The sequence below is a fragment of the Anomaloglossus baeobatrachus genome, chromosome 3 (genome assembly GCF_048569485.1).
Source record: "Anomaloglossus baeobatrachus isolate aAnoBae1 chromosome 3, aAnoBae1.hap1, whole genome shotgun sequence".
In the NCBI taxonomy this organism is placed as follows: domain Eukaryota; kingdom Metazoa; phylum Chordata; class Amphibia; order Anura; family Aromobatidae; genus Anomaloglossus; species Anomaloglossus baeobatrachus.
Window position 1 is genome coordinate 527395528 of NC_134355.1, and position 17126 is coordinate 527412653.

A 17126-nucleotide genomic window follows, 5' to 3' on the forward strand; every position below is an offset into this window, starting at 1 on the left:
CTCATAAAGATGGCTGCAGCCGAGGTGCAAGATGCTGATGTCACAGCCACTCAACCTCCACACTAGGGGGGAGGGGCGGCTGCTTAGCATAAGACATGCACACTAATAAGGCTTGCACTGGGAGCCCATCATATAATGAGTGAAATGCACAGTGTCTGAACTGTGACCTATAAATGACGCCAGAAACCCAGGTCAGGCGGGCAAAACAGTGAGAATCCTTGACGAACGGATTGCGAGCTTACATATTTTGGGCCAAAATATAAACTAATATCTCACTATTTGAGGTATGGCACATTTTATCCATTTTTGCAGGATGTGTGTGGACCTTTTGAATTCAGGTGGTTAAATGGTGAGCCTGTCATGTGTTATGTACTCATAGTGCTAACTGACCCGCCTGGACCTGGTGTTGTGCGTCATTTATAGGCCATTATTCAGACACTGTGCGTCTCGTGTATCCGTGCGAGATGCACCTATATAGTGCTGTTTTGCCCGCCTGACCTGGGTTTCTGGCGTCATTTATAGGTCACAGTTCAGACACTGTGCATTTCACTCATTATATGATGGGCTCCCAGTGCAAGCCTTATTAGTGTGCATGTCTTATGCTAAGCAGCCGCCCCTCCCCCCTAGTGTGGAGGTTGAGTGGCTGTGACATCAGCATCTTGCACCTCGGCTGCAGCCATCTTTATGAGGAAGGCTCACCACATTCTGTGTGTGCACATATCATTTGTCTTGGCTCCTTTTTGGTGTTTTTTTGATATAGTTCTTTGTGGTTTTTCTAACTAATTCAGTGTAGGGACTCGCAAGTGTGAGAATCCTTGACGAACGGATTGCGAGCTTACATATTTTGGGCCAAAATATAAACTAATATCTCACTATTTGAGGTATGGCACATTTTATCCATTTTTGCAGGATGTGTGTGGACCTTTTGAATTCAGGTGGTTAAATGGTGAGCCTGTCATGTGTTATGTACTCATAGTGCTAACTGACCCGCCTGGACCTGGTGTTGTGCGTCATTTATAGGCCATTATTCAGACACTGTGCGTCTCGTGTATCCGTGCGAGATGCACCTATATAGTGCTGTTTTGCCCGCCTGACCTGGGTTTCTGGCGTCATTTATAGGTCACAGTTCAGACACTGTGCATTTCACTCATTATATGATGGGCTCCCAGTGCAAGCCTTATTAGTGTGCATGTCTTATGCTAAGCAGCCGCCCCTCCCCCCTAGTGTGGAGGTTGAGTGGCTGTGACATCAGCATCTTGCACCTCGGCTGCAGCCATCTTTATGAGGAAGGCTCACCACATTCTGTGTGTGCACATATCATTTGTCTTGGCTCCTTTTTGGTGTTTTTTTGATATAGTTCTTTGTGGTTTTTCTAACTAATTCAGTGTAGGGACTCGCAAGTGTGAGAATCCTTGACGAACGGATTGCGAGCTTACATATTTTGGGCCAAAATATAAACTAATATCTCACTATTTGAGGTATGGCACATTTTATCCATTTTTGCAGGATGTGTGTGGACCTTTTGAATTCAGGTGGTTAAATGGTGAGCCTGTCATGTGTTATGTACTCATAGTGCTAACTGACCCGCCTGGACCTGGTGTTGTGCGTCATTTATAGGCCATTATTCAGACACTGTGCGTCTCGTGTATCCGTGCGAGATGCACCTATATAGTGCTGTTTTGCCCGCCTGACCTGGGTTTCTGGCGTCATTTATAGGTCACAGTTCAGACACTGTGCATTTCACTCATTATATGATGGGCTCCCAGTGCAAGCCTTATTAGTGTGCATGTCTTATGCTAAGCAGCCGCCCCTCCCCCCTAGTGTGGAGGTTGAGTGGCTGTGACATCAGCATCTTGCACCTCGGCTGCAGCCATCTTTATGAGGAAGGCTCACCACATTCTGTGTGTGCACATATCATTTGTCTTGGCTCCTTTTTGGTGTTTTTTTTATATAGTTCTTTGTGGTTTTTCTGTCCAATACTGAGGTGCCAGATCATAGGGGCGGGCCTCTGCGAGCCAGTCCGGAGTTGCCACGTCATCAGGACACCTGACACCCTCTGCCCTATCAGGGCCTGCCACCTCACGGACATGCTCAGTGAGGTCCTTACCGGACCTAGCCTCTGATGCACTAAGTGCCTGAGCATGCCCAGTAGCCTGAGCAACAGGCTCAGAAAGCAGACTATCAGTTTGAGCATGCTCAGTAGGCACATCCCAGAACTTAGACACAGCACGAAGTCCAAGTACCTGTGCAAAGAGGCTGTTAGGGTTAATTGTGGGAGCATGCTCAGTAGCCTGAACTGAGGACTTAGTCTCAGACATAACACAATCAGGCTGAGCATGCTCACTAGGCAAAACACCGGGCTTAAACTCTGGCTGGGGTAAATCGGCGCACGCATGCGCACTAGCCGCCTCTCCACACTTAGACGTGGTGGAAGGAACAGCCAACTGGACGACCCGAGGCACGGCCAAGAACGGCAGCCGGCGCCTGGGCGCAACAGGAACCACAGCAGGCTGCTTGCGGCTATGGTGGCGCCGGTTCGTAACAAGGTGTCTCATTAACAAGATGTCACACAAGAAACAGCTTATGATGGGTAAAACCAGTGAGCTGTCTAAAGAAATTTGCAACTTTAATGTTGCAAAACATACAGATGGCATTGGTTATAGAAAAATTTCTAAACTACTGAAGGCTCTAGTGAGCACTGTTGGGGCCATAATCTGGAAGTGGAAATAACATAATTTCAGCATACACTGGCCACAAGCAAAGTGCTCCCATCAAAATTTCAGGCAAAGGAGTGAAAGGAATTATTAAAAGAGTTGTCCAAAAACCACTGATGGAGAGCTACAGAAAGACCTGGAATCAGCAGGTACATTTGTTCAAAAAAAAAAAATAACACTAGGCAACACAAAAAAATCATTATCAAAGGTAATATATCTGTTTTAGGCCCGTTTCACACGTCAGTGAAAAACACTGACGTTTTTCACTGGCGTGTAAAACACGCACATGTCCCTCCGTGTGCCGTGAATCACGGCACATGTGGGTTGTCTAAGTGAAATACGGGCTCCGTTCTCCGTGGCCCGTGATTGCACTTGAAGATTAACTCACCTGTGCGCGCTCCCGCTCTCCATGGTGCTGATCGCTCCCGCGGTGCAGCATCCGGCCGGCAGCTGCTTTCGGGTCGGCTGTGTCGTGCATCATGAATATGCGCGACAGTAATGAGCCGGCTCAGAAGCAGCAGGCTGCACGGGCTGCAGAGGACATCGCTGGAGCCGGGTGAGTAAAAATGATTTTTATTTTAAAAGCACGTTTTTTTCTGGCACGTGTCTCACGGATCACACCACTGCGTGGTCCGTGGGACATCAGTGATGCCAGAAAAAAATGGACATGTCTCCGTGCGGCAATCACGGACACGCGTGAACGCTGCACGGAGACATGGTCAGTGAAAAATCACTGATGTGTGAACAGACCCATTCATTATAATGGGTCTGCGTATGTCAATGATTCTGGTACGTTTAAAAAAAAGTACAAACATACCAGAATCACTGACGTGTGAAAGAGGCCTTATGGAGTTTGATGTGCGGATTTCAAAAATATGCTTAGTTTTCTCTATCACAAAGTTTCTGAGATAGAAGTTTTTTTGTTATCATGTTATTTCTGCATTTTCAATGTATGCTGGGCCCCTCGTGTCATATGCTCAAGTTGTTCAAATGGTCTTTGTGATTGGTTGAATATGAGGAAAGTGGCTATGCCATTTTTTGTTCCCAAGATTTGGAGAGAACCCAAAAATCATAGTGATGACTGCTACTTTTGTTTTGTCAAGCTGAAGGGCTTTTCTACAAAGAACAAACTTAATTACCCTGAACTTGAATCTGCGATTAGGCCAGTTCCACATAATGGTACCTTACCAATTCCTGTACCACCGTTGTCTGGATTGGGTGACAATGAACTAGAACATGAAGACTATGGAGCTGAAGCTACTGGCGAAGACATGGAGATCTCAAGTCAAGATGAATATGTACCTGATGGAGCAGCTGAGCAGCCAGAACGCTTTACTCAACATAAATCAAATGATCTCATCAGAGACCTTTCCTTGTCAAAAGATAAAGCTGAACTTCTTGCATCTAGATTGAAACAGAAGAATCTTCTTCATGATGAAGTCAAAGTGTGTTATTACTGAAACAGAAGTAACACTTTAAACACAATTTTTCACAGTTGATGGACTAATGGTGTACTGTAACAATGTGAATGGCCTCTGAGAAGAACTGAATCAAGAGTATTTTGTTGCAGATTGGCGATTATTTATTGACTCATTGCAGAGATGTTTGAAAGCAGTGTTGCTTCACAATGAAATTATGAAATCATCAATCCCAGTTGCTCACTCATGTAATTTAAAGGAAAGTTATGAAAATCGGTCAGTTGTTTTGGATGCCATACAATATAAGAATCATCAATGGAATATCTGTGGAGATTTGAAAGTGATGAGTCTGCTAATGGGAATGCAAGGAGGTTTCACAAAATATTGTTGCTTCTTGTGTTTGTGGGACAGTAGAAATACAGTAGAGCATTGTTCGTTGTGATTGGGGATAGAGAAACATCTATACTCCAGGTAGAGACAATGTTCAGCATAATCCTTTAGTTGCTCCAACAAAAATCTTTCTTCCTCCACTACATATAAAGTTGGGATTGATTAAAAACTTTGTAAAACCAACGGCAAAGACAAATTCATAAGGGTTCCAGTACATTTCACAGACATTCTCCAGCATTTCACCAGCAAAACTGAAGGCAGGGGTATTTGTTGGTCCTCAGATCAGAGACCTTATGAGAGATGATGTGTTTGAAGGAACTCTAAATGATAAGGAATTGAGATCTTGGAAAAGCTTCAAGTGTATCTATTGAATGTTACATAGGGACAACCCTGAAACATCGTATCAACGACAGTCTAATTTCAAGCACTTTTAATTTCTGCTCATATTTTGGTTTCTATTTTGCATGTGAAATTATTTTGGTTCAATAAAAACTGTTTTGTAAGGTGAAGCATTTTTTTCTGATATGTAGATTACGGTTTTCTTAATGTTGCCAGTACATTTCCTATACCTTATAATAATGATGCTGCTCCATGGAAACTACAGTGCCTTGCGAAGGTACTCGGCCCCCTTGAATTTTTAAACCTTTTTCCACATTTCAGGCTTCAAACGTAAAGATAAAAGTTTTAATGTTATGGTGAAGAATCAACAACAAGTGGGACACAATTGTGAAGTTGAACGAAATTTATTGCTTATTTTAAACTTTTGTAAAAAGTAATAAACTGAAAATTGGGGCTTGCAATATTATTCGGCCCCTTTACTTTCAGTGCAGCAAACTCACTCCAGAAGTTCATTGAGGATCTCTGAATGATCCAATGTTGTCCTAAATGACTGATGATGATAAATATAATCCACCTGTGTGTAATCTAGTCTCCGTATAAATGCACCTGCTCTGTGATAGTCTCAGTGTTCTGTTTAAAGCACAGAGAGCATCATGAAGACCAAGGAACACAACAGGCAGGTCCGTGATACTGTTGTGGAGAAGTTTAAACCAGATTTGGTTACAAAAAGATTTCCACAACTTTAAACATCCTAAGAAGCACTGTGCAAGCAATCATATTGAAATGGAAGGAGTATCATACCACTGCAAATATACCAAATCTATCTGTCCATCCCTCAAAAATGTCATCTCAATGAAGGAGAAGACTGATCAGAGATGCAGCTAAGAGGCCCATGATCACTCTGGATGAACTGCAGAGATCTACAGCTGAGGTGGGAGAATCTGTCCATAGGACAACAATCAGTCGTACACTGCACAAATCTGGCTTTTATGAAAGAGTGGCAAGAAGAAAGCCATTTCTCACAGATAGCCATAAAAAGTGTTGTTTAAAGTTTGCCACAAGCCACCTGGGAGACACACCAAACATGTGGAAGAAGGTGCTCTGGTCAGATGAAACCAAAATTGAACTTTTTGGGCACAATGCCAAACTATATGTTTGGCATAAAAGCAACACAGCTCATTACCCTGAACACACCATCCCCACTGTCAAACATGGTGGTGGCAGCATCATGGTTTGGGCCTTCTTTTCTTCAGCAGGGACAGGGAAGATGGTTAAAATTAATGGGAAGATTGATGGAGCCAAATACAGGACCATTCTTGAAGAAAACCTGTTGGAGTCTGCAAAAGACCTGAGACTGGGATGGAGATTTGTCTTTCAACAAGAAAATGATCCAAAACATAAAGCAAAATCTACAATGAAATGGTTCACAAATAAACGTGTTCAGGTGTTAGAATGGCCAAGTCAAAGTCCAGACCTGAATCCAATCGAGAATCTGTGGAAAGAGCTGAAAACTGCTGTTCACAAACGCTCTCCATCCAACCTCACTGAGCTCGAGCTATTTGCAAAGGAAGACTGGGCAAGAATTTCAGTCTCTCGTTGTGCAAAACTGAAAGAGATATACCCCAAGCGACTTGCAGCTGTAATCGCAGCAAAAGGTGGCGCTACAAAGTATTAACTTAAAAGGGCCGAATAATATTGCACACCTCAATTTTCAGTTATTTCTTATAAAAGTTTAAAATAAGCAATAAATTTCGATCAACTTCACAATTGTGTCCCATTTGTTCATTAATCACCATAACATTAAAATTTTTATCTTTATGTTTGGAGCCTGAAATGTGGGAAAAGGTTGAAAAATTCAAGGGGGCTTAATACTTTCGCAAGGCACTGAATATGTGCTACAGAAAAACTGTAGTATATACATTTTTGGAATCAGGACAAAAAAATGATTCAGAAAAGTACAAAATCACCTGTGATGATTACAAAAAATATTTTTTTTCTAGATCTGTGTAAGTAATGCACTCAACCTCCATGGCCTGTATGCACGCTCACCACACAGGAATCCATTGTTGAAAAAAAACACGTTCAAGCCTGTGAAATACTGGGAGAATATAGATGAGAGCAAAATTGAACTCTTAGGATGCCATAATAGACACCATGTTTGGAGGCCAAAGGACACTGCATATCACCCCATAAACACCATACTGTACCAACAGTGAAGTTTGGTGGTAGGAATATCATGCTCTGGGGCTGTTTTTTTAGTATACGGCACTGGCAAATTTTATATCATGAAAGGATGAATGGACAAATGTACAGAGACATTCTTGATAAACATCTGCTGACATCTACCAGAATGATGATGATTAGACAAGGGTGGACATTTAGGCTATGTGCCCACGCTGCGGATTTACCGTGGATTTGCCGCGGATTTACCGCGGATTTTCCGAAAATCTGCAGCAGCGGCATTTCCAAGCCATTTCAATGGCATTTTGGAAATGCTGTGTCCATGCTGCGGATTTTTCCGCGGCGGATTTGCCGCGGATTTTGATCCGGAAAAAATCTGCAGCATGTCAATTATTGTTGCGGATTTTGGTGCGGATTTTGGGTGTAGAATGGGGGAAAAAAAAAAAAAATCCGCATCAAAATCCGCGGCAAATTCGCGGTAAATCCGCGGCAAAAATAAGGTGTGGATTTGCCGCGAAAGTCGCGGATTTTCATGCAGAAAAATCCACAGGTACATTCTACCGTGGACACATAGCCTTAAGCAAGACAATGATCCCAATCATACAGACAAGAAAACTTTCAATTGGTTTCAGAGAAAGAAAATAAAGCTGCTAGAATGGCCCAGCCAATCACCTGACCTGAATCCTATAGAAAATGTATGGAAGGAACTAAAGCTCAGTGTTCAGAAGAAGGAGGACATGGAACCTTCAGGATTTGAAGATTGTTTGTTTGGGAGATTGGGCCAAAATCACACCTGAGCAACGCATGCTGCTTGTTTCTCCATACAGGATGTGTCTTGAAACTGTCATCACTAACAAAGGCTTCTGGTCGTAGTATTAAATAAATTTCACTAAGCGTGTTCAATACTTTTTCCCTGTGTCTCTCTCATTATTACACATAGCGTGTTTCCCTTTTTATTTTAAACCCCTCAAGGTTTACCCTCATTATTAAACATCACTAAATTTATGGACATCAGTGGTTTGATGTCTTTGCCTGTGAGGATTGGAAGGGTTGTTACCAACTTCTGGTGAAAAATTCATGTCAATAGCACCTTTAGAAATATTTTTACTTAGAAAATTGGTGACGTGTTCAATAATTATTTCACCCACTGTATTACAACATGACATATGCAATAAATATAGTGAAATGGTACAGAGTAACTTGGGCAATTTAAAACATGTCAACATTATCAACACATTGTCTACAAGTAACATAATGTAGGCAATTTTAACACCTTAAGGTGAATTTCCACTGAAAGATTATTGTGAATCTTTGTTTCTAGGAATGCTCGTTTCACAATACTCTTGAAATATCAATGTGATGCGAATCATCAAATAAACGAGCAAAATGATGATCAATGGGTGACATGATATTTAATCTAACTTAAAGATCATCGTTCTCGGCAGCACTAAATCCTGTGTAACGTGTATTTGCGCTGCCAAGAACAATATCAGCCTACGCAAACTGAAGAATCTATTAGAGATAGCTCAGTGTGCATTGTTTACCGCGGTCTGCCTATTTTAAACCGTTAACTGATCAGTACATATTTACTGATTAGATGTAATTTAACGCCACTGTTTGGCTCATGTAAACGGCCCCTTTCAAACTGACCATTACACAGGCACTTGTTTAGTAAAAAAAAGTATATTAATGAGATTGGCCACTACATTTTTATTTTTCTTAGGGTAGGCCATCAATATCCGATTGGTGGGGATGCAACACCCAACACGTCTGCCGATCAGCTGGTATAGGTGGCAATAGCGAGAAGTTCTCTAATACTGGCAGAATGCCACAGCGCCATCAAAACTGCAGTTGCTGCTACTGGATACTAAAAATCTCATCTCCTGTCCCCTACAGTAATGGACTATTGTTTTGACAGCACTGCTGTGTTCCGGTAGTATCTCAAAGAACCTCCGGCCACCATTAGTATCAGCTGATAGACGGAGGTGACAGGTGTTGCACCCCCACCAATCAGATATTGATGGCCTATTCCACGGTTAGGCTATCAATAAAAAAGTAGTAGCTAACCCCTTTAATTTCTTATCAATAAAAGAACTATGATGGATTATGTTTACTTTCCTGTGAGAGAAGACGATTGTATCAAGTTCAGCACAACTTCATTGAAGAATTTATTATAAAGACTACGTTCAATTAGTCCAAACATATTTATTGATCCATTGTATTTAAAAGATAAGAAGTGAGGCAATTTTACAAAAAGTTTAACTCTTTAGGACATCCTGGAGGAATCAGAATGCACATGGCTGTCCGTAGCCGGTTACCATAGATAACCATATGTGTGCATGGAAGCTGTATACACAGGCTGAATTGTTTAATCATCACTATTTTGTTTCAAATAAACTCTTTGCAAAACTATTTGACTATGTTTGATTATGTATTAATCAACTAATTTTGCTTTATTAGATTCTTCTAAATGTTTTAGTATTTGGATACAACGACGAGTCAGCCATCCTGAGATATAAGATGCAAATTAATGACGTTATTGAACAATTAGAGAATGGAGCTTACGTGTAGGCTTCTGGGCTGAGGTGAATTTTACTAGGAACGCCATGACTTTCCATTCTAGAAGCAGTATTCACAGTATCCCCAAACAGACAGTATCTCGGCATCTTCTCTCCTACAACTCCAGCTAACACTGGGCCAGTATGTAACCCTACTCGGATCTATAGGATAAATCAAATGCAAAAATAAGTTTTTAAAATAGAAAGTATTTCAAGACGTTCCATTACATGTGGAATTAAGAGTCTATTTCTTAGCTGCTACACAACCTCCATGTCAGATTGATAGTTTTCTCTGATGAGGATAACACGTCAAGATCCGCTATCTGCAGTTTGGATATGATGACCTGGTACAGTCATATTAAAAAGTTTGGGCACCCCTATTAATGTTAACCTTTTTTCTTTATAACAATTTGGGTTTTTGCAACAGCTATTTCAGTTTCATATATCTAATAACTGATGGACTGAGTAATATTTCTGGATTGAAATGAGGTTTATTGTACTAACAGAAAATGTGCAATCCGCATTTAAACAAAATTTGACCGCTGCAAAAGTATGGGCACCTCAACATAAAAGTGACATTAATATTTTGTAGATCCTCCTTTTGCAAAAAATCACAGCCTCTAGTCGCTTTCTGTAGCTTTTAATGAGTTCCTGGATCCTGGATGAAGGTATACTTGACCATTCCTGTTTACAAAACAATTCCAGTTCAGTTAAGTTTGATGGTCGCCGAGCATGGACAGCACGCTTCAAATCATCCCACAGATGTTCAATGATATTCAGGTCTGGGGACTGGGATGGCCATTCCAGAACATTGTAATTGTTCCTCTACATGAATGCCTGAGTATATTTGGAGCGGTGTTTTGGATCATTGTCTTGCTGAAATATCCATCCCCTGTGTAACTTCAACTTCGTCACTGAATCTTGCACAAGAATCTGCTGATACTGAGTTGAATCCATGCGACCCTCAACTTTAACAAGATTCCCGGTGGCCGCATTGGCCACACAGCCCCAAATCATGATGAAACCTCCACCAAATTTTACTGTGGGTAGCAAGTGCTTTTCTTGGAATGCCGTGTTTTTTTGCCTCCATGCATAGCGCCTTTTTGTATGACCAAACAACTCAATCTTTGATTCATCAGTCCACAGGACCTTCTTCAAAAATATAACTGGCTTGTAAAAATGTGTTTTTTCATACCTCAGGCGACTTTGTTTGTGGCGTGCTTGCAGAAACGGCTTCTTTCGCATCACTCTCCCATACAGCTTCTCCTTGTGCAACGTGCGCTGTATTGTTGACCGATGCACATTGACACCATCTGCAGCAAGATGATGCTGCAGGTCTTTGGAGGTGGTCTATGGATTGTCCTTGACTGTTCTCACCATTCTTCTTCTCTGCCTTTCTGATATTTTTCTTGGCCTGCCACTTCTGGGCTTAACAAGAACTGTACCTGTGTTCTTCCATTTCCTTACTATGTTCCTCACAGTGGAAACTGACAGTTTAAATTTCTGAGATAACTTTTTATATCCTTCCCCTGAACAACTATGTTGAATAATCTTTGTTTTCAGATCATTTGAGAGTTGTTTTGAGGAGCCCATGATGCCACTCTTCATAGGAGATTCAAATAGGAGAACAACTTGCAAGTGGCCACCTTAAATACCTTTTCTCATGATTGGATACACCTGTCTATGAAGTTCAAAGCTCAATGAGGTTACAAAACCAATTTAGTGCTTTAGTAAGTCAGTAAAAAGTAGTTAGGAGTGTTCAAATCAAGAAATTGATAAGGGTGCCCATACTTTTGCAGCGGTCAAATTTTGTTTAAATGCGGATTGCACATTTTCTGTTAGTACAATAAACCTCATTTCAATCCAGAAATATTACTCAGTCCATCAGTTATTAGATATATGAAACTGAAACAGCTGTTGCAAAAACCCAAATTGTTATAAAGAAAAAAGGTTAACATTAATAGGGGTGCCCAAACTTTTTCATATGACTAAGTAATGAAGGGACGTGTCATTAACAGGAGCATTGTGGATACTTCATTACGCTAATATGGTCAGATCCCCACGGATCAAATAGTAATGGCCTATTCTAAGGATGGGCCATCAGTATTTAAAGGGGATCTCCAGGAATAGAAATTTTTATAGACTTTTTATTAGCAAATCATATTTGCTTTTGTCTAGGAGGGTATCATTATAATACAGTTTTATGACAGCTGTCTTGTCACACTGACAGAAACCTGTCCACAAATCTCTCTAAGACAGGTGCTTATACGCAGTACGGTGCTCCATTGCTGTGAGGATATACAAGAGCTTGACAGTCCGTGGTATAGATTATCTTCAGGTAGCAGCATCGTAGCCTCGTACTGCAGGTGCTCACATTCTAAGACAGGTTTTTTTTTTCTTTATTATGACATTTTAGTTATTTATTTAGTTTTCGATTCCCAAAGAAACCTCTAAAGCCTGAAAACCTCTTTAACTACAGATATGCATGTTTTCATTTACTACGTACACTAACAAGAACAAAATGGCACCAAAGACAAGATGTTAACTTGCTCTGAAACGCTCAACCTGAAAAACAAACTATTGGGGTATAATAGATGCATAAATCAAATCTAGCAATTAAAAAATCACCAGAAATCATTATTCAACAATATGGACAATTCACATGGTTAAAGACATAAAAAGACCAAAAACCTGCACTATACAAAGTAAAATAATTCCCCAACAAAGCAAACTACCTTCATCGCCAAAAATAAAAATGATGATGTAACAATAATTGGAACCAGAAACACCAATGTACAAATCTGAAGTGCATTGTGCAAATAAATGCTGTACAAGTAATGAAGACAATAGCTATTAATGACCGGGGTGTTAATTAGTCAACATGTGTAATAAAATCAACACAGCATCAAGAAGTAACCATCAATGGTAATAATAATTCTTAGCCTGATGGTGGATGGCTCCTAGGACTGGAGGGTGAAAAATATCCCAACATGTAACACCGCTTGTGTTTCTTGTTTCTGTCTCTGTTTATATCCTAAAAGAATATTTACTTCAAAATAAAATGCTGCTAAAGAAAGAATGATGGAGAGCTGGATGATCCAATACCTGACCTCAAGCAAGGTACAACTACTTTAAGCTTAGATTACACATTAGGTCTACAGTATGTTGGCCCATTGGGACTAGCCGACCATCTTCTATGTATGGGGAATGTCTAAACTTACTCCCGACAGTAAATGTTAAAAGAAGGAATTGGTGTGTTGGATCCCAACATGCCCAATTATTTTGTTTGAAGGGCAGATACACCAGTAAAGATGTCTGACAGCAGCTTATTCCCCAGTCCTGAATACATATGTAGCTCCCAGGGGGTAGTCAGTCACGGGTCTCATACCTGCTTTACTCGTCACCGGGCCAGTGTGGTGGTCTGGAATGTCGCGGTGGCCTGCCTGGCTTCATGCCCCAAGGTGTACACCAATAAGGAGGGAGGATGATGGGAGTTGTAATAAGATGATTGTTGTGATGCCACCTGTGGTACGCAGCCAGAGATTAGCCACCGCTGCTGTCGTTGTCTTCCAGGGTGGATGGTAATAGCAGCCGAAGATGGTATCGCTCCCCACAGGTGGAGCGGGCCCAGGGAAGGATGAGGAGGGGAGTAGTGTTGGTGATGGCCTTTGGTGCCGAGACGTGGGGCGGCGGCGCCGGTAATAAGAGTTTGAGTCAAATGCTGCGGTTCCAGGTGTCTTTACTCACTCTTTGTGCTACTCACCAGGGTAGTACTGGTCACCCGCTGTGATGTGCCCCATCAACCTCGGATAAGTTAGAAGAAGTCACCGGTGTTTGAAAGAAGAAAGTCCTTTTTCAGACTTGCCCTTCCAGTCGTGAGGAGCCTGGGCTGAGTGCTCCACTCCAAGCCGCAGGCCCCATTAAAAGAAGAGAAGAAAGTCGTGATGGTGCTGTGTCCCAGAACTGGTGTCCCGGGTCAACAGACTGAAGATCGTGTGAGTTTGCTCCTACTTCTACCCCAAGTGGATCCCGTGCCCCAGGTGGCTGGCTTCAGTGACCGGGGGAAGTCCCATGCATTGTCATGGCCACCCCCACTATCTACTCTGAGCCAACCCCCCACCCCGTGAGAAGGCTCCTAAGCTATATGTAAAGTGTGAATGTGGAACACCGGTGATTAACCCCCTTCTTACCTGAGGCAAATATCGCATCTTAAATATGGTGCAATACCCCGTGGCGACTGGAGCCTCAGGGGTGCCACACATACATGAGCCAAATGTGTGTATGTATCAGAAGGTCAAGAACTGCTGTCAGTTGAACCAGCGAGTATGTCCATCTTAGACTGGCAATATGGGGTCTACATTCCTAGATACTTTTTCGCTCGCTGAAGTTGAGATGGTGAGCGGGAGTGGATCGACTGGACCACAGGGGGACCTGGGCTTTCCCTATCATAGGAGGAGCTTAAATAAACATCTACCGGGTATTCATGAGAGACTCTGATGGAGAGGATGGATTTGGCTACCGGTAGACGCTAGGTGCCACTTCCAGGGCAGTGACCAGGGCTGTGGCAGCTGACCCTCGGGGTAACGAATGCAGGCTGGGGCAGCAAGATAAGTCTGGGGCAGGCAGGTAGGGAGGATACGATAGAGAATAACAGGTATGGGAAGGTGGGCACAGTTACAGGTAACAGATACAGGATACAAGGGACCTGACAACTAGCTAACAAGCAGACAGTACACTAAACTAACTAAACACGTTGCTCAGGCACCTCCCCAAAGGGGAGGATGCCTTAAGTATCTAGTGCCTCTCAGCCATAAGCTACCCATTCTGTGTAAGGGTGAGCTGGCCCTTTATGACCAGGGAAGGTGTGTGCACACTAAGCGCACTCTAGGGAGACCTGTGCGGCATGCACAGGCCCCTGGAGCAAGAGTCAGCAGATGAGCACATGGACAGCTGTGGAGAGGCAGTGGAAGGTGCAGTTCAGCAGCAGTGGTGAATACGTAACCGTCCGTGCAGGGACACCAGCATTACAGATACTCATCATTATATATCACATGTGAAATTGTTGGAAATGTAATACTGCAAAACCACCAAACCTTCAATTTCATAGATAACTTACTTCCATAGTTCTAGAATCTTCAACGTCCTATTGGAACACCATATGACCATACTATTTGTGCTTGACCTGAAAGGACAATATTATCCCATTGGACAATATTATTTAGGTTAGCTGCATCTAAGTATCAGGATCTTTTAGGAACACTCATTTAGGAATAATTTATCATATGTGTTCATGACTGGATGCACAGCAAATCTTAGATTTCTAGTTTCATGAATACTTGTTTGGGGCAACTAGAAAATGCACCTTAAGGGGTTTCTAGGACTATGATATTGAAGACCTTCTGGATGCTCAGCTGACTGAAAAGGTCCACAATTATCCAGTTTGTGTCACGCTCCCATCATTGATTACCAGGCAAGAAGACATACGGTACTTTGCAAGGTTGCCAACCATCCAGAAATTTCCTGACAGTCTGTAAAAAATAGGGCACTTTTTCCCTGCCCATAAAAAAAGAAAAAATTTGATCCACCCGTGATTTTTTTGAAGCTGGAGAGACTTGTACAGATGTTTTTGACTGCATTTACGAGCGTATTACCCTTTTACAGTTCAGAGTGAATTCAGATAATATCTTATAGCATTTATGGTCGGCAGACATGTATCACTTATAATCTTAATGATTTCTTATGATCATTTAATGTGTCCATAATAAAGTTGGCTGAAGTTTTGAGAAGCTGTCCAGAAAAAAAAATAAAAAAATCAAGTTGGCAACCCTGATTGCAGAGTGGTCCTGTTCACTTTATTAACTATGATTGAAAAAATACATAAGTCCATTAAGTCCAATCCATAATCCTAACATATTTATCCTTAGGAAGGCAAAACCAAATGAGGAATATTACTGACACTAAATTCCAGACCAAGTCACTGCATCACTGTCTCATCTCAGATATCTACTACATAGAACTTGTAATATTATATTTTTGAAGAAATGTATCCAGGCCTTCCTTGATCTTATCTAATCAATTGACCATCAAAGCATTTTGTTGCAGAGAGATTCATAATCTCACTGCTTGTATCGTAAAGAACCTCCATCTATGATAATGAGTAAACCTTCTTTCTTCTAGAACAGGTGTCCCAACCTGTAGCTCGGGAGCCACATGTGGCTCATGGGGGCCTGTGATGTGTGGCTCTCGGCTGTATTCCAGCATGGTGCATGAAGATCATGTCTCCAGATGGTGACTTTTGTGAGTAGCCCCCTCACAGAAGAGATCTGAATGGAGGTAGGGTGGTGAGCTGCCCCCGTGGAAGCAGCCGAGCTGCTCGGATCCGGGTTCGCTGTGGCTCAAGTGTCTCCGGACCCGGGGTCGTGCGGCCACTCGAGTGAAAGGGGGTATTTACAGGGGAGTTTGTGACGCCACCCGTGGTGTGTGGTAATTGGGATTACCACCACTGCCGTTGGGAGTACCTGGAGATGATGGACCGGGGGCAGCAAGGTGTTGTAACCCTCCACGGGTAGGGGGTGCCCCGGGACTCGGTTAGGGGTGCCATGGGGTGCAGGGGTCACTCTCGCACTCACTCAGTTCATAAGCAGACACTGACAACGGGGTAAACCAAGTCTCTGGGTACCGCTGCCGCTGGGGGGAGCTCGTCCAGGTCCCGTCCCCAAGTGGTGCTGCCTGGTGATCCGTGACCTGCCTCCTGGCACTTAGTTTGGCTTCAACTTGATGGCCCGGTAACATGGAACTAGCCGGGCCCCACTCCCTACTATGGCTAAGTATGGGAGCTTGTTCTCAAGGCTCACGCTTGGGATTTTCTGGAATGTTATGGATTGGAAAGTCCTATCCCCCTCGTTGCGCTAATGCCCCGATTCTGGAGTGGGTGGGAATGGATCGTAAAGGCTCCGTTCTCCTCAGGTGAATTTTTGGGTTGCCTGAAGCTACTCCCCGACCTAGGGTTCGTGTACCCCGTCGTGCCTTCGGTCCCGGAACGGTGATAGTGCTAGGCTGCCGGCTGTCCTCCTCGACAAGTCCGAGCACCCTGTGACCGGGTGTCTGACTCCTCTAGGCCCAGACCACCGTCTGCAACCTAGGCAGTTACTTCAGGAGTCACCACTCCCGACTTCCTCTGAGCTCCTCTCAGCTCGAGGGCTACTTCCAACCCTCTCTCCACTCACAGATAGACTGACTACACTGCTCACCTCCCTTCCCTGACCCCCCAGGTGGGCGACTCTATTTCACTCAAGCTGTTCACTGGTGTGTCAAGTGGATGGGGTGCAGGGTGTCTCTAGGGTTTGATTTGCTGTTGGAGGCAACACCACTCAAGTAGGGACCCAGAACCAAGAGGGAGGAGGAATACTGCACAGAAGGGAAGCTTGTGCAGTACCCTGTGACAACCTGATAGTCCAGGGGCGTCACATTAGGAACCCCTGGATCAAGGTATACTACCTCAGTGTGATTTCTGTGGAAAGTTTTGG

The 17126-nt window shown here is 43.0% G+C and overlaps 1 protein-coding gene across 1 annotated transcript in view; it reads right to left on the minus strand.

The window, feature by feature from the left end:
- LOC142295495 (guanylate cyclase soluble subunit beta-2-like) overlaps positions 1-17126 on the minus strand; it is a 161343-nt gene that overhangs the window by 17930 nt on the left and 126287 nt on the right. The window contains exon 13 of the mRNA XM_075338596.1: positions 9608-9762. Within this exon, the coding sequence (XP_075194711.1) occupies positions 9608-9762 (155 nt within the window). The remainder of the gene's footprint in view (positions 1-9607; positions 9763-17126) is intronic.